At 42.1% G+C, this 24,964-nt stretch overlaps 1 protein-coding gene across 1 annotated transcript; it reads left to right on the top strand.

Moving 5' to 3' along the window:
* Window positions 1-1,850: 1,850 nt before the first annotated feature.
* pdia2 (protein disulfide isomerase family A, member 2) lies at window positions 1,851-16,974 on the top strand. The gene is made up of 11 exons (XM_063010538.1): window positions 1,851-2,082; window positions 4,695-4,901; window positions 5,291-5,424; window positions 7,399-7,536; window positions 7,617-7,733; window positions 8,945-9,070; window positions 9,165-9,356; window positions 12,130-12,250; window positions 12,339-12,520; window positions 14,878-14,994; window positions 16,732-16,974. Exons 1-11 carry the CDS (start codon window positions 1,851-1,853, stop codon window positions 16,795-16,797), a joined length of 1,632 nt encoding a protein of 543 aa, XP_062866608.1. The 3' UTR covers window positions 16,798-16,974.
* The last annotated feature ends 7,990 nt before the right edge of the window (window positions 16,975-24,964 follow it).

Genomic DNA, 24,964 nt, shown 5'->3' with positions numbered 1-24,964 from the left:
ACCCCCGCCCCTGATTGAGGAGAGCAAACTGACACGCCCCCTCCGATACGTGTGCAGTAGCCGACTGCATTTTTTCACCTGCACGAGTCAAGTCCACATGCCATCAGCCTTGTGTACGGATAGCCACACACATCAGCATTATTCCTCTACTCTGTGCAGACGCCATCAATCAGCCAGCAGAGGTCGTAATTGCATCAGTTATGAGGTCCCTTTCCGGCTCCCCACCCTGAATGAACAACAGCCAATCATTGTTCGTGTGGCCGCCCAGCCCAGCCCAGCCGAATGGCAGAGCTGAGATTTGATACAATGTATTCAAAATCATAGCTCTGGTGTGCTAGCGTGTTTTACCGCTGCGCCACCTAAGCGGCCCAGGTCGCATTTTAACATGTCGGCATGTTATCTATAAACGGCGTTTTTCCCAAAAATACTGTTGATTTCTCTCCTGAAAAACACATTTGACTAAGTGTTGGTCAATGATTTAGTGGTGGCTCTGTAACCAAACCCTGTTGACCAGGAAAGGCCTCTTCTGCTAACTGTTTTAATCCCTCTGCCTGAGAACCAGTCAATCCAGCAATGCAGAGAGCTGCGCTGGAATAGGTTAGTTCTGTAATGTGATAACAATAGGCCGTAACACTTTGGAATGGTAAAGCTTTGGACTATCAAATGAAGTTTGTGGGTTTGAATTCCGACTTTGCAAGTGCAGCCACTGTTGGGCCCCTAAGCAAGGTTCTCAATCTTACTGGCTTACATACTGACCAACAACTCTGAGCCTAATCAATTGGACACATGTCATAATCCTTTTCTACACTCAAAAATGGTGCAAATAAACTTTGGTGACCTTGTTTGGTGTCTTTTACATGTTGTGGCTTCCTAATACACCCAGTCCAAAAGCATGTGGACACGCCTCGGTGGGTAGCCCTGTTGCCTCACAGCAAGAAGGTCCTGGGTTTGATCCCCAGGGGTGCATGCCCCCCCCCGTGTCTGTGTGGGTTTCCTTCGGGAGCTGGTGGGGTGTTAGTGTGTGTTGTGCTGGTATGAGTGGATCAGACACAGCAGCGCTGCTGGAGTTTTTAATTACCATGTCCACTGACTGTCCACTCTATTAGACACTCCTACCTAGTTGGTCCACCTTGTAGATGTAAAGTCTATTGCTGCTGTTTGAGTTGGTCATCTTCTAGACCTTCATCGGTGATCACTTCCTCAGGAAGACACTGAATTGCCCTATAGGTGAAAGGGTGTGTGCATGTGTGGGTATGTGCATGTTTCTGCCTTGCGATGGACTCGTGCCCCATCCAGGGTGTTACTGTGTGCCTTGCGCCCATTGAAAAAAAGCTGGGATAGGCTTCAGCAAACAAAATCACCCCCCCCCCCCCCCCACGCCAAAAAAGAGTAGAGGCTGTTGTGGTGACAAAGGGGAGCCAACTTCATATTGATAAACACATTTGGATCAAGTGCACGACAACTTTTGACTTTAAATGTATGTGAATTATCAAAAAAGAATGGGCTTCATTTTTTAAATCCCCTTAAATATTGCAGTATTTATTTACCACAACCGTTTTTCCAGTAACTTTTTGTAACCAAACCACACACAAATACTCTTTTGGCTAGTAAAACATGGCTGTCTGATCGACTTTTATCTGCCATTCGAGCTGTGAACGAATTTGCCTATCACTGCACCATATGCTAACTTTTCCCAGCGAGAAGTAAGACACAGACAACTGGCAAACAAGCTCCAGTGAGACCAGTAGATTAGTTCCACGCACTCTCCTGTCTATGACTCGTCACCATTAGGTCACTTTTATCAGCAGGTGTGGACGGCAGGCCCCTCAGTTCAGTTCAGCCCCGGGAAAATGAAGGTCTTACACGTTTGGCTTTTGCTCCTGCTGTGCTCTCTGCCGGTTAAAGCTGGAGATGAGACAGCGGAGGAGAATTTGCACGGAGAGAAAGAAAATGAGAACGAGACTGAGCCAGAGAAAAAGGAAAAGACAGATGAGCTAACGGAGGAGAAGGACGTCCTGGTGCTGCATGACAAGAACTTTGCACGTGCCCTGAGCGAGTACAAATATCTGCTTGTGGAGTTCTGTGAGTTGGATTTTACTATTACTTGAGCCAATGTCCTACAGATAGCTAAAAATATTCCTTTATTTTATTTGTCTAAAGGGTAAAGTGAAATGTTTTCATATTAAATATAAAATAAATTTTTACATTTATTGAGATTCCATGCAGCAACACATGTTCATGTGAAATTTACACTGATCAGCCATAACATTAAAACCACCTCCTTGTTTCTACACTCACTGTCCATTTTATCAGCTCCACTTACCATATAGAAGCACTTTGTAGCTCTACAATTACTGACTCACTGTCCACTCTATTAGACACTTCTACCTAGTTGGTTCACCTTGTAGATGTAAAGTCAGAGACGGTCGCTCATCTATTGCTGCTGTTTGAGTTGGTCATCTTCTAGACCTTCATCAGTGGTCACAGGACGCTGCCCACGGGGCACTATTGGCTGGATATATGTTGGCTGGAAAAAACACCAGATTTAATGCCTTGCACCCTGTCCAGGGTGTTACTGTGTGTCTTGTGCCCATTGAAAAGCTGGGTAGCACTGTCGCTTCACAGCAAGAAGGTCCTGGGTTTGTTCCCCAGCTAGGCCAGTCTGGGTCCTTTCTGTGTGGAGTTTGCATGTTCTCCCCTTGTCTGCGTGGGTTTCCTCCAGGAACAAAAACATGCAGTCAGGTTAATTGGAGACACTGAATTGCCCTATAAGTGAATGTGTGTGTGTTTCTGCCCTACGATGGACTGGCGCCCCGTCCAGGGTGTTACAGTGTGCCTTGTGCCCATTGAAAAGCTGGGATAAGCTTCACCAATCAGCAACCCCCCATGACCCTGATTGGATAAGCGGTTAAGAAAGTGAGTGAGTGAGTGTTTCCATATCAAATACTGGTGGGGTTACCAAAAGTTCCAAGGACCTTGTTTGTAGGTGACAGTACACAATATGGCCTAAAGTATGTGAACAGTATATGTCTCTACTGAGCCCAGGAATTTTAATTCTGTAAAATAAGGCACAGGAACACATATGCTCCAACTTTAGGGCAACTTTTAGGGCAAAGTTTGCAAGTTGTCTGAAGAAAGTCCTGACCCATCTTCAGGGGACACCTGTGGGATGAATTGGAACATATCGTACAAATGCTTATTTGACTAAATGGGCACCAATCTTTAGAAAAATGGAGGCTGGCAACTCTATATAAATGCCATTTGGTTTTGGAATGGTATGTTCAGTAAGCTTATGGTCAGGTGTCCATATGCAGCACTTACAGTATGGTCTAATAGTGTATTTATAATTTTATGTCAATTCATACTTGACTACTCAAACAACTTATCTAAAATATTCCTTCTTATTTTTTATTTACTTTGCTGCACTTATGGACTAGAAGGTTCTGGGATCGATCCCCAGGTGGGGCGGTCTGGGTCCTTTCTGTGTGGAGTTTGCATGTTCTCCCCGTGTTTGCGTGGGTTTCCTCCGGGTGCTCTGGTTTCCTTCCACAGTCCAAAGACATGCAAGTGAGGTAAATTGGAGACACTAAATTGTCCATAACTGTGTTGGATATATCCTTGTGAAATGATGAATCTTGTGTAATGAGTTCCTATTGTTACTGTCATGAATGTAACCAAAGTGTGTGAAACATGACATTAAAATCCTAATAAACAAACAAACTGCATGATGACCAAGTACCACACAATTATTGTAACTCCAATGGTAAAATGGTATGACATTAAGTATTCCATTTGCCCTCGTAACTGTTTTAGATTGTGTTTTATCAGTTCAGGTAAATTTGCCTGAGCAACAGTCTTGTAATTGTCATTTGTCTTTAACAATTTTGCATATGATTACACCATATGTTTGCATATGTCCAAATATAAAAAAAAAATGTCTGTTTATATGTTCTGACTTTCCACTGTATTACAGTTTATCATACATTACATTCTTGGACAGAAGCTAGTAGAATTAGTCATACTAGTGGAAAAGTTCAAGGCGGACGTCCTATCAACTGCAACCCATTAGCACAGATGCACAGTTTCCCATGACCAAGGTTGGGCTGGACAAATAGGCTACTGCTTGCAGTGGAACATTTAATGTGACACACATGATGTCTTTTAAGTGTTTTATGCATTGCTGTACACTAGTAGTATGACCAAAAGAATAAGGACTCTTGATCATTGGCATTTATTTGGGAGTTCCCAACACCTCCTAGTTTGCGGCTATAACAACCTTCAATCTTCCACGCGTCTGCCTGTGAGAGTTTATGCCTGTTTAATTAATAAAGCATTTCTGGTCAGGTCAGGTACTGATATAGGACTTAAGGCTCATAACCGATGTTCCAATTCATCATAAAGGTTTACATTTAGGTTGAGGTCCTGAAGTTTCTCCAGACCTTGTGAAACCATGTCTTTTGTATTGACCTTGATTATATTCACCTTGCACCAGAACATGAAAACGTACCCCAAACTGTTTCCACCAAGTTAAAAGCATTTTAACTCAACTTAGAAATTATAAGGGGTGTCTATATTCTTCTGGCCCAATTAAAATATAAAGACACAACTTTCAGTGTACAAATCTGACATAGATGCAGATCACAGTGTTGATGGCTTGACAAAACCTTTGTGTGTATGCTGTTTTAAATATGTAGACGCCCCATGGTGCCGCCACTGTCGTGCGCTTGAGCCAATATTCGCTGAGGTGGCAGCCCAGCTGAAAAACGAGTCTTCTTCGGTACGACTGGCCAAGGTCGATGCGACGGAAGAGAAAGAACTTGCAGAGGAGTTTGAAGTCAGCAGCTTTCCAACACTTAAATTCTTCAAGGAAGGCAACAGAAAGAACGCTACAGAATTTACAGGTAACCATGACAAAACAGAAAGTATGAAAGCTTGAATTATTAGAATTACAGTATATACAGCTCTATATACTGCCAAAAGTATGTCAGCATGACTTCTAATTGTTAAGTTCATGTGCCTTTTCTGTTCTACCATGACTGTTGATGGTTTGATAAATTTATTGCACCAATTATGGAATAAATACTTATTTATAATTGATTAATGAAATTGAGATGTTCAGTGACCTGGTAATACACAGTTTACTTTTTTTTGTTTACTGTCCTAACTTAGTTTTATGGTATTGAGGTTGTACTTTGGTACACACCCTAAACATTCTACTGTATGTAATTGTACAAAACACACAACCCAGATCCTGTGTATGCTTGTTCTCTTGTCTGTTTGCATGTTAAAGGAAAACGCAATGCGAAGGGCATCATGCAGTGGCTGCAGCGACACATGGGGCCCAGCACCACCCTTCTAAATAATGAGAAAGACGCTCAGGAACTGCTTGATGCACATGACGTGGTTGTGGTTGGATTCTTTAAGGTAAATTATCTATATACCTGTATTTATAAGTATTGTTGTTTGATACTTCTTACATTTAAAACATTTCTTGATTGGTATTGTCTGGCCAAACACTGTCAAAACTTTGTTTATTGGATGTCCTATTCAAAAACCACATGCATTAATATGGAACTGTGGAAATTACAGCCTCCAATCTACTGAGAAGGCTTTATACAATATTTTGCTGTGTCTGTGGGAATCTGTGCCCATTCTTACATTTACATTTACTTTTATTTGATTGCAGACAGGATGAACCTGAGATATTTCATGTTTTATCTGGTCAACTTTATTTCATTTATTAATAAACATCCATTCCTGCATTTCAGGCCTGCAAAACATTCCAAAAAAGTTGGGACAGTAAAGCATTTACCACTTTGTATTGTTGCCATTCATTTTCACCACACTTAAAATACGTTTTGGCAATATGTTTGCTTCCTGCAAACACGTCTTAAGATGTGCAACAGTACGGGGTCATCGTTGCCACATTTTTAATTTCTAAATTCTCCCTGGCTTTTGGACTTGTTGCTGATAACAGTCTGGATGGTCCATTTCGTCTTTGGTTTGGAGCACATGGCGTCAAATTGTTTCCAAAAAAGACCTGGAATGCTGATTCTTTTGACCACAATACACATTTCTACTGTGTGATGGCCATTCCTAGATGCCTCTGAGCCCAGAGAATTCGACGCCTCTTTAGGACATGGTTAACATAAGGCTTCTTTTTTGCACAGTAAAATTTTAAGTGGCATTTGTGCATGTAACTCTGTATTGTAGTTCTTGACAAAAGTTTGCCAAAGTAATCCCTCACCCATGTGGTTATATCAGCTATTGTTGAGTGGGGATTCTTGATGCAGTGCCGTCTAAGGGATCGAAGATTACAGGCGTTCAGCTTAAGCTTGCGCCCTTGGCCTTTAAATTCCTCCCGATTCCTTGAATGGTTTAATGATATTATGCACTGTAGAGGGAGAAATATGCAAATCCCTTCCAATCTTTCTTTGAGGTTCATTGTTTTTAAACATTTCTCATGCATTTGTTGACAAACTGGAGATCCTCTGATCATCTTTGCTCATTAAAAACTCAGCCTTTCCTGGATGCTGCTTTTGTACTAAACCATGATTACAATCACCTGTTGACATCACCTGTTTGGAATCACATCATTATTTAGTTTTTTCACCTCATTACTAGCCCTAAATTGCCCCCGTCCCAACTTTTTTTGGAATGTGTTGCAGGCCTGAGATGCAGGAATGGATGTTTATCCATAAATGAAATGAAGTTGAGCAGATAAAACATGAAATATCTCAGGTTCATCCTGTCTGCAATCAAATAAAAGTCAAAGTAAAAGTAAGGAACACTATTTTTATTTTATTTGCATTTTTCATACTGTCCCAACTTTTTCTGATTTGGGGTTGTATAAATATGGAAAAGAGTATTTGTTAAATAGGTCATCCCAACAATGTGTGGCATACTTCTATGTACAGTGGTACCTTAACACTCGATATCAACTTGACATGGCACTTATACACTGAAAATAACACAAATATAAAAAAAAACACTGAAATACAATTGAAAACAGTTACATACAATAAAACCTGCACTTTACCTTTACTTCTTTATTGTATCCTTATGCTTCTTAATTGTGGAGATGCTTGATCTTGAAATATATAGTATTCCGTTTGGTAAGGGCACATTCACATGAGCACTTTTGCACTGGCTGTGCTATTATTTTATATGATGTGTGGCGGTGCACAAAGCTTAACGTGACTTATTGTACTAAAACAATGACCGAGGATTTTCATTAGTGGAGAGAACTTATGAGCAGTAATAATTAAAAATGTTGTTATTTAAAACATTAAGTCATATTAAGCTTTTTTTAACAACTCTTTTTTAGACTCTCGGAAAAGCTGATTCTCACAATTTTTTTAACACTTTGTCTTTTATTGGTTTGTCTTTCATTGTTAGGACCTGGAAGGTGAGAAGGCAAAACTGTTTTATGATCTTGCGCTAGACATCGTTGAAATTAACTTTGGCATAACGAGCAGCCTGGAGCTTTTTCAGAAGTATGAAGTACAGAAGGAATCGTTGGTGCTTTTTAAAAAGGTAACTTGGTAGATTTTATTTATTATTAACTGCAATTAAAGCAAATTAGTAAAATTAATTAACATTGTTTCTATGTTCAGTTTGATGACGGGCGGACGGACAAGATTCTTCCAGAGGACGACAAACTGGATAAAGATGAGCTAATCACATTCATCCGGGCCAACAGTCTTGAGCTCGTTATTACATTTAGTGAGGAGGTAACTTTACATCATTCATATTCACACATGTTGGCATACACAATGTGGCCAAAAGTACAGCTGATCCTAAGCTTGTAGGACATCCCATTTAAAACCTCTGGCCATTAATATGGAGCTTGTGTCCAGATGAACTGATTCAACTTTGTGGATTTGTGTACATGGATTATTGAGCATGCATCAACAGAATATGGAGCTGTCTTCTTCCTGGAAGGGACAGTGGTAGTCTAGTGGGTAGAGCTGTGGGTTACTAACTAGATGGTCCCATGTACACATCGATTACATTAAGGCATAACATTAAGACTACCTTCCTAATATTGTGTTGGTCCCCCTTTTCCTGCCCCATACACAACATACTGTGATGCACTGTGTATTCTGACACCTTTCTATCAGAACCAGCATTAACTTCTTCAGCAATTTGAGCTACAGTAGCTCACTCCGCACATGCATAAATGAGTCTCGGCCGCCCATGACCCTGTCGCCGGTTTACCACTGTTCCTTCCTTGGACCACTTTTATAGATACTGACCAGTGCAGGCTGTGAACACCCCACGAGAGCTGCAGTTTTGGAGACAGCACTAAGGTTGCCTGGCTTTTCTTGGGTAGAGCTTTCATGTTTTCTGTTAACAGAAGTAGCTGAGTTTTTACACCGACCAGGCATAACATAATGACCACTGACAGGTGAGGTGAAAAACACTGATTATCTCTTCATTACGGCACCTGTTAGTGGGTGGGATATATTAGGCAGCAGGTGAACATTTTATTCTCAAACTTGATGTGTTAGAAGCAGGAAAAATGGTCAAGCGTAAGGATTTGAGCGAGTTTGACAAGGGCCAAACTGTGATGGCTAGACGACTGGGTCAGAGCATCTCCAAAACTGCATCTCTTGTGGGGTGTTCCCGGCCTGCACTGGTCAGTATCTATCAAAAGTGGTCCAAGGAAGGAACAGTGGTAAACCGGCGACAGGATCATGGGCGGCCAAGGCTCATTGATGCACGTGGGGAGCGAAGGCTGGCCCGTGTGGTCCGATCCAACAGACGAGCTATTGTAGCTCAAATTGCTGAAGAAGTTAATGCTGGTTCTGATAGAAAGGTGCATCACAGTTTGTTGCGTATGGGGCAGCAAAAGGAGGACCAACACAATGTTAGGAAGGTGGTCATAATGTTATGCCTCATCGGTGTATGTTTTTTTTATTCTTATTTCCTGTCATTCAAGAACGCTGATAAAATTTTCTCCAGTGAAGTCCACAAGCACCTCATTCTGTTCCTTAACACAACAGTCGAGTCCCACAACTCTCTGCTGAAGGACTACAGGGCCGCAGCCAGTGAGTTTAAAGGGAAAGTGAGTGATTTTTAATTAACATTAAAAATGATGTTGTTTGAACAACCGTCAATATGAATGTGTGCATCAGCATTGTGCTTCCATGTAAACCTAGGTGCTGTTTGTCAAAGTCGATGTCACAGAGGTTTCCCATGTGCTGAACTATTTCGGTTTGTCTGCAAGCGACGCCCCAGTTCTCCGTCTCGTCAACACAGATACTGTGAAGAAATATGCCATGGCAGAAGCAACCATCAACAAAGACACGCTAAAAACCTTCTGCCAGGGCGTGCTGGATGGCACCATTACGGTTAGCAAACCTTCAACAGCTTACTGTACTTTACCTTAAGGATTGTGCATTTAGAAAATGCGATCAGATTGAAACACAACCCACAAGGAAAGAAAATGTAGACGAAAAGCACGTACACAAACAAAGTGCAAAGCCAAAGTATTGCTAAAAGTATGTGGACACTCAACAATGAGCGTGTTGAAACTCCCATTTGGAGGTGACACCCCCTCTACCTAATTGTGCCCAGTTAGTCAAAAGAGCATCTTTAAAACAACATAATTGCTCACAATTGATGTTTCAGTTTATCCTAAAGATGTTTGGTTTGGGGGCAACATGGTGGCTCGATGGGTAGCACAGTCGCCTCACAGCAAGAAGGTCCTGGGTTCGATCCCCAGGCGGGGCGGTCAGAGTCCTTTCTTTTTTATATATATACAGTGTATATAACTTAGAGTAGTCAGTGTACAGCTTGTATAGCAGTGTAGATTTACTGTCTTCTGAAAATAACTCAACACACAGCCATTAATGTCTAAATAGCTGGCAACATAAGTGAGTACACCCCACAGTGAACATGTCCAAATTGTGCCCAAATGTGTCGTTGTCCCTCCCTGGTGTCATGTGTCAAGGTCCCAGGTGTAAATGGGGAGCAGGGCTGTTAAATTTGGTGTTTTGGGTACAATTCTCTCATACTGGCCACTGGATATTCAACATGGCACCTCATGGCAAAAAACTCTCTGAGGATGTGAGAAATAGAATTGTTGCTCTCCACAAACATGGCCTGGGCTATAAGAAGATTGCTAACACCCTGAAACTGAGCTACAGCATGGTGGCCAAGGTCATACAGTGGTTTTCCAGGACAGGTTCCACTCGGAACAGGCTTCGCCAGGGTAGACCAAAGAAGGTGAGTCCACGTGTTCGGCGTCATATCCAGAGGTTGGCTTTAAAAAATAGACACGAGTGCTGCCAGCATTGCTGCAGAGGTTGAAGACGTGGGAGGTCAGCCTGTCAGTGCTCAGACCATACGCCGCACACTGCATCAACTCGGTCTGCATGGTCGTCATCCCAGAAGGAAGCTGACGCACAAGAAAGCCCGCAAACAGTTTGCTGAAGACAAGCAGTCCAAGAACATGGATTACTGGAATGCCCTGTGGTCTGACGAGACCAAGATAAACTTGTTTGGCTCAGATGGTGTCCAGCATGTGTGGCGGCGCCCTGGTGAGAAGTACCAAGACAACTGTATCTTGCCTACAGTCAAGCATGGTGGTGGTAGCATCATGGTCTTGGGCTGCATGAGTGTTGCTGGCACTGGGGAGCTGCAGTTCATTGAGGGAAACATGAATTCCAACATGTACTGTGACATTCTGAAACAGAGCATGATCCCCTCCCTTCGAAAACTGTCGGTAAAGGTGATGGACTAAACCCAATTGAGCACCTGTGGCGCATCCTCAAGTGGAAGGTGGAGGAGTTCAAGGTGTCTAACATCCACCAGCTCCGTGATGTCATCATGGAGGAGTGGAAGAGGATTCCAGTAGCAACCTGTGCAGCTCTGGTGAATTCCATGCCCAGGAGGGTTAAGGCAGTGCTGGATAATAATGGTGGTCACACAAAATATTGACACTTTGGGCACAATTTGGACATGTTCACTGTGGGGTGTACTCACTTATGTTGCTAGCCATTTAGACATTAATGGCTGTGTGTTGAGTTATTTTCAGAAGACAGTAAATCTACACTGCTATACAAGCTGTACACTGACTACTCTAAGTTATATCCAAGTTTTATGTCTATAGTGTTGTCCCATGAAAAGTTTGCAGAAATGTGAGGGGTGTACTCACTTTTGTGATACACTGTATATATATATATACTGTATTTTGTTTATGCATTTTCTCCCCTTTTCTCCGCTTCCAATTGCCCGATTGCATCATGCTTCCTCTCCACCAATGCCAATCCCCGCTCTGATTGAGGAGAACGAAGCTATGCATCTCATCACCTACACTTTGACGAGTGCAGTGCAGCTCAGCACTGTGTACGCAGAGACACACTCTTTTCTCATCTCTGTGCAGATGCCATCAATCAGCCAGCAGAGAGTAATTGCACCAGTCGTGGGAGAGAGACCCCATCCGGCTTAGTCCCGCCCATATCTGAACAACATGCCAATTGTTGTTCATGTGGCTGCTCAGCCTTAGTCGGCAGGCAGAGCTGGGATTCGATACGATGTATTCGAGATCCCAGCTCTGGTTCCAGCGTGTGTTTTTACCGCTGCGCCACCTGAGCGGCCGGTCCGGGTCCTTTCTGTGCGGAGTTTGCATGTTCTCCCCGTGTCTGTGTGGGTTTCCTCCGGAAGCTCCGGTTTCCTCCCACAGTCCAAAAACATGCAGTCAGGTTAATTGGAGACACTGAATTTCCCTACAGATGAATGGGTGTGTATAGGTGTGTGTGTGTGTATGCGTGTCTGCCCTGCGATGGACTGGTGCCCCGTCCAGGGTGTTACTGTGTGCCTTGTGCCCATTGAAAAGCTGGGATAGGCTCCAGCACCCCTCCTACGACTCTAATTGGATAAGCAGTTAAGAAAGTGAGTGAGTGAGTGAGTGAGTGTTTGGTTTGGGTAATATCAGGGCTCTGAGCATGCCACTGGAGTTCCTCCACATCAAATTGTCAAAGCATGTTAGAAATGGGTGTGGCTGAAACTCTGAATTTAGTAGTTAACAGGGTTGTCCACATATTTTGGCCATGTAGCAGAATGTTTACTGATCTATGCACTAGTGTGTTTCTAATCTATTGACCCTTTACCTTCATGTAGCCTGATTTGATGAGCCAGGATGCTCCAGAGGACTGGGATAAGAACCCCGTGAAAGTTCTTGTAGGGAAGATCTTTGAACAAGTTGTGTTTGATGAGACCAAGAACGTCTTTGTGGAATTCTGTAAGCAGGACAATGTTTTTGTTGGGTTTGATTATTGCCAAAATGTTCATTCAGACAAACCAAAGGGGTTTTTTGTGTGTATTTTCAGATGCTCCTTGGTGTGGCCACTGCAAGGAGCTCGCTCCTGAGTGGGACAAGCTGGGAGAAAAGTACAAGGACCATGAAAACATCATTATAGCCAAGATGGACTCCACAGCCAACGAAGTGGAGTCAATCACTGTCCAGGGGTATCCCAGCCTGAAGTACTTTCCAGCAGGGGCTGAAAGGAAGGTCAGCAAGCTTTTGCTGTGCTCACTCAACACAGTGCTTCCTATACTTAGATAACCAAAAATATTGGATAAAAAATAGTAGCATTTTAACAACAGTTCACTAGTGTAAACACCCTGGCCACTTTATTGGGAACACATGAAGTCATCATGAAATCAGTCAGATATGTGGCAGTAGTACAATACATGAAAGCATACAAACACAGTCCGGATAGATCAAGATGTCAAATAATGTACAACACAGCATCTAAAATATACAACCCCAAATCAGAAAAAGTAAAAATGAAATGAAAATAATAACAGGATGAACCTGAGATATTTCATGTTTTATCTGCTAAACTTCAATTCATTTATTAATAAACATCCATTCCTGCATTTCAGGCCTACAACACATTCCAAAAAAAGTTGGGACAGTAAAGCATTTACCACTTTGTAATGTTGCCATTCCTTTTCACCACACTTAAAAGACGTTTTGGCACCGAGGAGACCAAGTGATTTAGTGTTTCAGCTTTTATTTTGTCTCATTCTTCCTGCAAACACTAAATGTAGGGTAACACACATGCCTAATATATTTTGATCTGTCTCTTGGTGCCACTAGGGTCTTCTGTAAAATTGTAGACACTGTAAACATGGTAAAATGTCACAAACTTCCATGTTATCACATTTGCAAAAAACACATAGAGAGTTGCAAGAACAAATGTGAACCCCTATAAGTACCTGGATGCAACACTTATTAATGTATTTGGTTTCTCTTTTACTTTCTTTCTGTACATAGTGCTCGTGCTGTGATCTTACCTAACCCCTTTATCTTTACAGGTAGTAAATGTTTGTGTTTGACTTATTATGGACCAATAAATACCCCAGTGTTTAGAAATGATTTTACAGCCTTTCAGGTTCACGCATCATTACAGTTCTTCTTAAGTCACTGTAATTAAATTAGGCATGGTCCAATAAACAGGAGCACAGACTCGGACGTTGTGTGTCTTCATATATTATGTCAACATCCATCAGCGTCCTTGGGTATTGTGGAAGGCGCTATATAAGTCCAACTTATTATTATTATTATTATTATAACATACACTGTTCAGCCATAACATTAAAACCACCTCCTTGTTTTCACACTCACTGTCCATTTTATCAGCTCCACTTATCATATAGGAGCACTTTGTAGTTCTACAATTACTGACTGTAGTCCATCTGTTTCTCTACATACCTTTTTAGCCTGCTTTCACCCTGTTCTTCAGTGGTCAGGACCCCCACAGAGCAGGTATTATTTAGGTGGTGGATCATTCTCAGTACTGCAGTGACACTGACATGGTGGTGGTGTGTTAGTGTGTGTTGTGCTCCACTCACTGTCCACTCTATTAGACACTCCTACCTAGTTGGTCCACCTTGTAGATGTAGTCAGAGATCGCTCATCTACTGCTGCTGTTTGAGTTGGTCATCTTGTGGTCACATGACACTGCCCACGGGGTGCTGTTGGCGGGATATTTTTGGTTGGTGGACTATTCTCAGTCCAGCAGTGACAGTAAGGTCACTGCAGTGCTGAAAATGATCCACCACCTAAATAATACCTGCTCTGTGGTGGTCCTGTGAGAGTCCTGACCATTGAAGAACAGCATGAAAGGGGGCTAACAAAGCATGCAGAGAAACATATGGACTACAGTCAGTAATTGTAGAACTACAAAGTGCTCCTATATAGTAAAGCTGATAAAATGGACAGTGAGTGGCTGATCGGTGTATATTATGTTTGTCTTTTTTGTTAAGCGTTGTTAAAATGCTTAGTCATGACTAAATCGCTGCACCAAACTGCACCACAATGGCTGACTATTCCCAGTTAAAATTGCTAAAAATGCTAGACACCACTGCTGAGATCTCTAGCTCTAGAGTTTGAATCTCAGCTTTGCTATTGGTAGAACAGTGGATTGGCTATGCCTGAGGGTGGGCAGGCTGAACAATTTTTTTTCATTGCTGCTGCTGCTGGCTGGTCGATGGTGCCTGTACAGAGATGGTGAATAATAGATATCAGTGTGTGACTCTGCATTTGGGATACTAATCCATTTGTGAACCCACCTCATGCAGGTGAAAGCGATTGGTCACTGCACATGTGTCAAGGAGGGTGTGTTAGATACAGCCCTCGGTCAGGGTAGGGGTCTACAGCAGTAGAGTAGATACATCTAGGTAATTGTATATGACTAGACTGGGAGAAAAGTGAAAATGCAGAAATAGGGTAAATAAATCTTGCAGTCTTGACTTGACCTTGTTTTTTTTGCATTTTGATATAAAACGTCAATAACTGAACTTACTGCTGGCTTTTTTTCTAAACCAAATGATAAAACATTGTGTTGCATCATTTAACAGGTGATTGATTACAATGGAAACAGAGACTTGGATACTTTCATCAAATTCCTTGATAATGGGGGAGTGCTGCCAGAAGAAGAAGAGGAAGAAGAGGAGGAGGAGGACGACAAAGAGGAGGTTGGTAACAAAGACCAGGAAAGCAATAATATGTTTGTTTGTTTATTAGGATTTTAACGTCATGTTTTACACTTTGGTTACATTCATGACAGGAACGATAGTAACTCATTACACAAGATTCATCAGTTTACAAGGTTATATCCAACACAGTCATGGGCAATTTTGTATCTCCAATTTACCTCACTTGCATGTGGACTGTGGGAGGAAACCGGAGCACCCGGAGTAAACCCACACAGACATGGGGAGAACATGCAAACTCCACACAGAAAGGACCGGACAGCCCCACCTGGGGATTAAACCCAGGACCTGAAAAATCATTGTATATACCTGCATCCAAAACACATTATTTGGGTTAGACTACATTATTAAAATATAACATAAAATTTACATTAACATTAGAGCAAATAATGATTAAGGATTAATGGCCAAAAGTATGTTGACAGTCACACCTACAGTATGTAAACTTGTTGAACATCCCAGTTCAAAACCATGGACACGAATACAGATTTGGTTCCCTATTGCAATGTTTCAGATGCCACTGTTTTAGGAAGGCTTTTTCAAAATTTTTGCCCATTTGGCCCTGGCTTGCCTGATGTTCCAAACACAACCCAAATCAGAAAAAGTTGGGACAGCCGGAAAAATGCATGGACGTCCCTGGAAAAGATTACATCTTGAAGTCAGCATATGTTGCTCTAAGATCTCAATGTACTTTTCTGCATTAATGCTGCCATCACAGGAATGTAAATGACCTTTGCCAAGGGCACTGACACAGCCCCTATGACAGACCCTGGCATTTGGACTTGTTGCTGATAACAGTCTGGATGGTCTTTTTCGTCTGGAGGTCCGGAGCACAGAGCGTCCATTTTTTCCAAAAAAGATCTGGAATGCTGATTCATCTGACCACAATACAAGTTTCTACTGTGTGCTGGTCCATCCTAGATGCCTCCGAGCCCAGAGAAGTCGACGCCACTTCTGGACATGGTTAACATAAGGCTTTTTTTTTGCACAGTAAAATTTTAAGTGGCATTTGTGCATGTAACTCTGTATTGTAGTGCTTGACAAAGGTTTGCCAAAGTAATCCCTCACCCATGTGGTTATATCAGCTATTGTTGAGTGGCGGTTCTTGATGCAGTGCTGTCTGAGGGATCAATGATCACAGGCATTCAGCTTAAGCTTGCGCCCTTGGCCTTTACGCACTGAAATTCCTCCCGATTCCTTGAATCTTTTAATGATATTATGCACTGTAGAGGGAGAAATATGCAAATCCCTTCCTATCTTTCTTTGAGGCACATTGTTTTTAAACATTTCAATCATTTTCTCACACATTTGTTGACAAACTGGAGATCCTCTGATCATCTTTGCTCATCAATCACCTGTTGACATCACCTGTTTGGAATCACATCATTATTTAGTTTTTTCACATCATTACTAGCCCTAAATTGCTCCCGTCCCAACTTTTGTTAGACAAAACATGAAATATCTTGGGTTCAAACTGTCTGCAATCAAATAAAAGTCAAAGTAAATTTGAGGAACACTGCATTTTTATTTTATTTGCATTTTCCATACTGTCCCAACCTTTTCTGATTTGGGGTTGTATTTGTAGTTTTCAGTAGGGGTGCAGCGGAAACACCTGAACTACATAATAATATTATAGGCTTGGAATGAACAGGATTAGTAATTCCTGAACATTTTTCTTTAATGATTTGAAGTCTTATTTTATTTTCTTATACTTTTTAGGTCTCCCGTGACTCAACGGAGGAGTCAGAGCAACAAGATGAATCAAGCAGCAAAGACGAACTGTAAAATTCGTCTCGTGAATGAAGTGAGATTAACATTCGGTCAAAAAACAGCAGGAAAATAATGTTGACATTTACCTGCAGACATAAATGTACAGCATGCAAAATTGATACATGATAGTGAATACTTTACTTTTTAAGGTTTTGTATTAGTCAACCTGATGTACCAAATTTCACCCTTTATTTAATGTGTTTGATTAAAAACAACCCTGAATAAAATCCTTGTGGTAATACCATGTGGTGTTGAATTGTTGTAGGCAATGTTTATTCTAATTAGAATCTTGCTATATTGTTTTAAACATGAGAAACTGCTGATATTACATTCACTTGTAAGCTTGTTCCAACAACTCTAGAGTAAAGGGTGGGGTGGTGTGTTGGTGTCTTAGCTGAATGTAAAGGTATGAAGTATAACAGTTTGAATTATGTGTAGACTCTCTCTCTCTCTTTATTATTTTTTAATATTTTAAAAATAGGAGATGTTTGTGAGATGGAAGAAGCAGAATATAAAGCCTCTGTAATACAGCACATGTCCACAAAGTTGAATCAGTTCATCTGGACACAAGTTTGTTGTAGAGATACGTTTCGTCACTCAATCCGAATGACTTCTTCAGTCATTCAGTGTCCAGATGAACTAATTCAACTTTGTGGATTTGTGTACCTGGATTATTGAGCATGCATCAACAAATACAGCACATGATTAGATCAGCTGTAAGGGGTCGGTCCACGGCGGCGCAGTAATAGAGCAGCTGGGAGCAGCTCTCAGAACTCCATTTCCCAGAAGCCCCAGCACTGATTACTGCTGATCAAGGTTGATCAGACACACCTGCTGGGCTCTGCATAAAAGCTCACCCAAACCATTGCTCAGTACTGCACCTTTGTAGAGGGGCAGATGGTATGGTAACTAGCAAAAAGATGAAAAGAAAAAAAACTACAACAAACAAGTAAAAGAAAAGAAAGGAAAAAGAACAGAAAGCTGAAACAAAGAAAAATAAATAGACAGATTAACTGAGGTATAAACTCAGAAAGAATATATTTGTGTGATCACTGTAAGTTTATTTCTGAGAAAACAAAAATTTTTGTTAAAGGACTAATCGATAAATCGAGTTCTGGGTGACAAATGATCAATTAGCCAAGTTCTCAAGTCTAACAAAGTTTATTTAGAAAAGGTTTGGTTCTCCTCAGGCCTCACCAGCTGGTATCTGTACTTCTGCTTTCAGAGAATAATCAATGCAAGTCAGAGAGAGACAGACCCCGTGCGCAGAGTTCAACGTGCTTTTATAACTTTGCCCACACCTTCTCTATAAATCGAGTTCTTTGTTCTCATGGTCTGTTCAAACCAGTCCTAATTAATTCTTTCAGATGTTACTTTATTGTCGTCATTGACCTTGTCCGAGGCACCGAATCCGGCCTTATCGGTACAGGACATTATTAGGGAGTTCTTCTATGTATCTGAGTGCTAGCAATTATCTGTTTTACTCCCTTCACATCGACCTTGCACCAACTCAATTGTAACTCACTGTTTTACTTTGCTAACAGGTGGGGTGTCCAATTTTAATTTTCCTAACAATCCCCCTTAGAATGCAAAACATTGCATTCTTCTCCAATAGCAGAAGTCAGATCTCAAACTTACACAATTAAAAGCATGCGTGGACCCTCAGATACCTGATAGAGCAGAGTTTAACGTCCTTTAGAGACGGGAAGCACCTATATGTGATAATCATATGTAATTAAACTAAAATACGCTAAATTCCCATTATGTCATTGTGATGCCATCAAATTGATTATACATAACCACACAAAAATAAAATGAAATACAAAAAGGTGTTCCATGTTTTTGATGATGATATCTTTTTATTAACAGGGTGTCTGGTTCAGTATGAGAAACGACAGCCTCATTTATCAGTGACCTCCCCCTTAGATCACTCCTTACGTTGTGCCTTTCCCAAGGGCACAGTCTCCCTGTTGGCAAGGTGAGACAAAGCAGGTGTTCTGGCAATCTTCCCAGAAACTGCTTCAAGCTATCACATTCCCCAGACCAACTTTTCTCCCTGAACCATCATCAAACATACAGAACCTACTGTATACTAAGATATATTTGTAACCTGTGCTAAAAGCAAATGTACCTATGTGTGTTGTATTTACCCATTACCTTATTCATTTGCTATCAAGTGTTCCTCTAAATATTTGTGTATTGTTGTAATGCAAGCTAAGTAAAAAAGACATAGTAAATTCAGAAGACAATCTTCTATTCTTGCTTCGTATCCTCTGGATGTTGTCCAACTCCAAGGTGTTCCTGTGAATAAATCACACACTTCCCAAAGCAAAGAAATCAACATACTCATCCTCATTTTGACCACCCAGATCCTCATGAGCGTCAGGGTTAAGCCCTGTCGACATGAACAGTACTGTCTCACCTGTTGTAACAGGAGAGGCCCCCTTTTGGATCACAGTGTTGATAAATTTTACTATCAGAGCTCTGATGCAAGGCATGCAGCAACACCCACACACGACCACCATAGCCAAACTTACACACACAGCCATGGCTAATTGCATGATCAGACCTTTCCAAGACCCAAACATTTTTTCCAGCCATTTAGTAAAGGGATTGTCTATACCTGAATTTTCCTTCCATTCTTTGGACAAGGCTTTCAAACCTTCAAGGGCTCTGGAGACAGTACCGTCTGGGGCTGTATTGTTGGGGATGAAAGTACAACAGGTTGCTCCAACCATGTGACAGACACCTCCTTTATCTGCCAATAACATATCTAGGGCCATTCTATTCTGGATAGTCATTAGTGAGGTTTTATCCAATTGGTCCCTAAGTCCCTCTACTGCCTGAACAGTAAAGTTCACAAATCGTTGCTGGTTGTAATAGAGATAGTTAATCCAATCCACATTTTTATTAATAGTTGACCACCAGAACAAGATGCTTTCAAAACCAGCTGCAACTTGATCTCTGGCTTTGAACTCATCAGGAACTCCTCTGGGAACGCCGATCCCATCTATCCAAACAGTTTTATCAAATGATCCTCCAGGTTTCACTTCTCTGGTCTGCCTGTGACTTCTCATAACACCAGCTGGATCCTTCACTCCGTCATGTCTGAAGATCCTGAAAGGCATTATTAAAGAAACAAGAGCACATTCTCCTGTCCACACACCGGACAGTCTCCTTCTTACTTTCAAATCACCACATAGCCACAGCAAATCAGCTCTGTTTGTCATTTGATTGTAAAAGGTAGTATTTTTGAGACTGATGTTTTCAGTCTTGCTGCACCACCCTTCGGGGAACTGCCCTCTATCAATTTGCCCAGATACAGTGGAGTGGAAACATGTATAATTACCCTTGTATGCTACAATGTTCGCAGGTAATGGTTGGTTAGAAATAGAAAACCCTTTTTCCAATTCTTGGCAGACTGTAGTGTTTTCTATAGTCATAGGTGTACTAAATAACGTTACCAAACATGTTAAGTTTTCTCCTGACATGGGATGTGTAGCTAATTTAGGATTAGCTGCAGCACAAACAAAACAATTGTTAACCCCCAAACCTTCTGATGTGTATCTTACCCATTCCAGCCACAAGTTTTTGTCGGTGAATCCTGTTTCGACAGCCAGCTGGTCTCTCCATGTCATGTTCTGGGTCTGAAGTATCGTCACTGCCTGTCCTCCATCAGAAACAATCGGGGCTGGTTCACCTAAATTGTCAGTTTTGCTTGTAGTCCTAGGTTTCAGACATAGTCTCCCTAATGGATCACTACCTGATATGTCAGCACCCACTGTGATACAAAATAGATCTGTGTTTTTCCACCCATAATCAGCTAATACCGGAACAGACAACAAGGCTTGATCCCCCCTTAGTGTCATGTTAAAGTATGGAAACACTCTACTCTTACCTTTTCTCCACATGCAGACGGCTTTCGACAGAAGATAACTAGGCTGATATTGATTTTTATAGCGCGGGTTAGTGTGAGTGAATACAGAGTTCCAAGAGTCACAATATATTTCTGACGTGCCCCACCTGAGCGCATACTTAGGAGTCCAACTATCACATCCATACACATCATGCCCTCTCCAGTTCAGATTTTTCCTGTCTTTTCCCATAACTGTACGTATGTCAAACAGGATCGTGGTTGACTCATTGTAATTTATCTCTACTGTTACACCAGGCTGAAAAGGTGCTGCAACTGCCCTTTTCTGTCTTTTTAGCCCTGTCTGTGTGTCGTTTACATTAGTAAAATTCTGAATCCTGTCTTTCCCTTCCTTGTCCTCTCCTTCAATAACCTCTAACCACCCATCATCAAACTGTTTCTTCCTTATTTCTTCCCCCTTTTCACAGAGAATCAATACAAAAACCACAAATGTTATGGATAGCATCATCATTACAGTCGTGGTAATACACCAAGTTCTACAGCCCAACCTTCTCATGGCTTGTCCAACCGGATCTGTAGGTGGGTTAAACGGCATTTTACTGAAAGTACTTGAACTAGCTTTAATGGAAAACTGTAACTTGGGTCTTTGTTTGGCTCAAATAAGATTTGAGAATTGGTTTCACTACTTTCCACTCCAACTGATCCAGTCCACACCCTAATTTTGGAATCCCCAGAGTGGGCACATTAAGTGCCAGCAGCAGCTCCGTCAAATTTTCTACTGCTGAGATAAAATCTCTAAGCTTAGGCTTGTCAGTAGACCACCTCTTGGTTACCAGATTAAACACAGTCACCCCCTTTCCTGTGTGTACTGCACACTTACCAACCTGAACAGGATTCAGACCTTCCACTCCTAGTTGGCTTCTTATCTGCTTTGCCACTCCAGCTCCAAGAGTCAGGTCTGCACCTACACAATGAGCAATATACTCACCTCCTTCTGTAACCACGTCTCCCCCTATTTCTTGCCACCAGTCAGAGGTTTGCTCTGGAAGGGGAGGCACTTCCCACCACACTGGCAAGTTCTTCAGTTGTGTTTGGACCTCCTCAGTAGTTCTGGATGGCGGTTCTGCTGGAACACAGTGGGTGATGTGGTGCCAGTGTTTGTGATTCTTACCCTGTACTTTCACTGCATGTGATGTCACTTCTTCCACTTTCCATGGACCTGTCCACCTTGGCTCATTCCACTTCCTCTTGTGGACCTTGGTTCTTACCCACTCTCCGACCACTGGTGCCGGAGTCCTGGTGTCCTCTTCTCCTTGTTCTTTAGTCACCTGTTGGTCAATCCTGGAAATAAGCTTTGTTAAAGCATTCATATACCCATCCAGTTCTTCCTCCATTAAATCTAACGCTTTGCCAATTGTCCTGTCCCTAAATGGACCAGGCATGGGTCTCCCGGTCAAAATTTGGTGAGGAGACAAATGGCTGTCCCCCTTTGGTGAGGATCTCATTGACATAAGCACCAATGGAAGTGCTTCCACCCAGGATAGTTTTGAGTTATGGCATGCTTTTGCCAATTTGACCTTTATAGTATGGTTGGCTCTTTCCACCAACCCTTGAGATTGCGGGTGGTAAACAGAGCCAAATTTGTGCGTGATTCCCAGGGCCAATTCAACTTCAGCCAATATTTTGTTATTAAAATGTGTCCCATTGTCAGACCTGATTACTTTGGGCACACCAAACCTGGGAATCAGTTCATTTTTTAGCCATTTAACCACTGTTTTGGCATCTTCCTTTTTGGCAGGAATGGCTTCCACCCACCTGGAAAATCGATCCACCATCACCAAGATGTACCTGTACCCACTCACGCGTTGGTCAGGACCCATATCAGTGTAATCAATACAAACCTCTTTGAATGGTCCTTCAGGTGTTGGGAATTTCCCTATGTCAATCTTGTAACCTGGCTTTGGATTGAAAGACTGGCACACACTGCATTCACTCACATGTTGTTTGATCATGTCTCTAAGGTAAGGGTGCCACCATTTAGACCCAATTACGTCAGTCATTACTGGTATGCCTGTGTGTGTGGGTCCATGTGCTTCTCTCATTAGCAGTCCTAGAAGTCCCAAAGTGGCTACTGGTTTCCCTTCTGGATTTCTCCAAATCCCTTCACTCTCTTTTGCTCCTTTCTCTATCCATACTGATTTTTCATAGGGGCTAGCTTTCCCTTGAATCTCTTTCAAGCTTTCCTCTGTTAGTTCTGGCTCCTGTTCTGTCCCTAGCACAACACATTGAGTTAGTTTGTACCCTCCTACTGTCTTGGCTGCCTGATCTGCTGCATCATTTCCCTGAGCTATCAGATCACCTTCCTTAGAGTGGCCTTTACACTTTACGATGGCTACTTGTGCTGGGAGTTTTAAGCTTTCCATCAAGTTGTGAATTTGTGTGCTGTGTTTGATAGGGGTGCCTTGTGCTGTCACCAAACCTCTCCTCAGCCATTGTGGTCCATCAACATGGACAGCTGAGTGGGCATAGGCAGAATCAGTATAGATGTTAACTGTTTGTCCTACAGCAAAATCCAAAGCCTTGGTCAATGCTGTTATTTCTGCTAATTGAGCTGAAGCTGGTTGTGGGACTATTCCTGAGTCCACCACAACGAACTTATCTGGTGTGTGCATGACTACTGCAAAAGAAGCAATCAGTCCTTTCTCTGCTTTGTAACAACACCCATCACAAAAAAGTGTTAAGTCAGGCTGTTCTAGGGGCTCGTCTCTGAGGTCTTCCCTACTTTTCAGAAGTTTCTGGGTAATTGCCTCACAGCAATGAGGTTCTGAGTGTTGGTCCTGTGTCAGTCCTTCAGTCATGTTCACAATTCCTCCTGAAGTGTAAGTGATGTGTGGCTGAGTCAAAATGCTGTCAATCCTGTCTTTTCTCGTTCTAGACAGGGTGAAGGCCGCTGACGTCAAAAAAGCAACTACTCCATGTGTCGTGTTGACCGTCAGGGGGTGGCACATCACCAAGTGAGCAGTTTTTGTAATGGCAGTTGCCAATGCTGCCAGGTACCTTGTACAACCTGGTTGTCCACAGACTACTGGGTCCAATTTTGAGCTGTGATACAAAAGTACCGATACAAAAGTACCACTCTCTCACTCCCCCTTTTCTGAAATAGAACTGCATTCACAATGCATTCTCTTTCAGAAACATCCAAGTAAAATGATTTAGAGTAGTCTGGCGTTTGAAGCTCACTGGCCAGTGACAATTGTTGTTTTAGGGCAATGAACGCAGCATGTAGTTCAGGTGTCCAGGTAATTTTCGCAGACAAATTTTTCTGGCCTAGTCTGGTAACTTCAGCTCTCAATGGGTCAACAATACCAGAATAGTTAGGAATATAATTCCTTGAGTAGCCCGTCAGACCAAGAAAGGACAGAAGGTGACTCACTGTGGTCGGCTGAGGATGATGCAAGATGGTGTTTCTAGTGTCTGCTGTCATGGAATGTCCTTTGACAGAAACCACTCGTCCCAAGAAGGTAACAACAGGTCTGCAAACCTGAAGTTTGGTCTTGTTCACCTTATAACCTAAATTGGCTAAATGAGTCAAGGTAGAGACTGTGTCACGCAAGCAGACAGTGTCTGAAGTGCAGGCAATCAAAAGGTCATCCACGTACTGGATCAAGACTGTGTCCTTGTGTAAGATCTGTGAGTCAATCAGAACAGAAAGGTCAGTAAGCAAACACTGATTAAAGATACCAGGACTGTCTTTGTAACCCTGGGGAAGTCTGGTGTACGTGTACTTTTGATTCAAGTAAGTGAAAGCAAAAATTGGCTTGACGTCATCAGAAATAGGAATGCTGAAAAAAGCATTAGCCAAGTCAATAACTGTGAAGACACAATGGTCAGGTGTCAGGTTTTGTAAGGATCTGTAAGGATCAGGAACAGGAATGTTTTCAGTGACTGTGACGTGATTAATCAGTCTGAGGTCATGCACCATTCGGTACTCCTGTCGTCCTGGTTTCTTAACAGGCAAAATGGGCGTGTTCCAATCAGAGGTTGTGGGCTCAAGGACTCCTACATTCAATAAGTCCTGAATGGTGCTGTGAATGCCAGCCTGTGCTTCAGGCTTCAGAGGATATTGTGGTTTGTCAACCACTTGCACATTAGATTTTAGTGTGATTGGGGCCAGATGGTGTGACACACATCCAACACCAATTTGTCCTTATGTATTTTAGCAAGTGTCATTTTATCCTGGTTTTCTGCTTCAGCTAACTTTTTATCATGTTTGACCATGTAGTGGATGACATGAGAAGACCACGGGCC

The sequence above is a fragment of the Trichomycterus rosablanca genome, chromosome 15, assembly GCF_030014385.1.
Source record: "Trichomycterus rosablanca isolate fTriRos1 chromosome 15, fTriRos1.hap1, whole genome shotgun sequence".
NCBI classification, from domain to species: Eukaryota; Metazoa; Chordata; class Actinopteri; order Siluriformes; family Trichomycteridae; genus Trichomycterus; species Trichomycterus rosablanca.
Note: the sequence above shows the minus strand (reverse complement) of the source record. Positions and strands in the feature narration are given on the sequence as shown.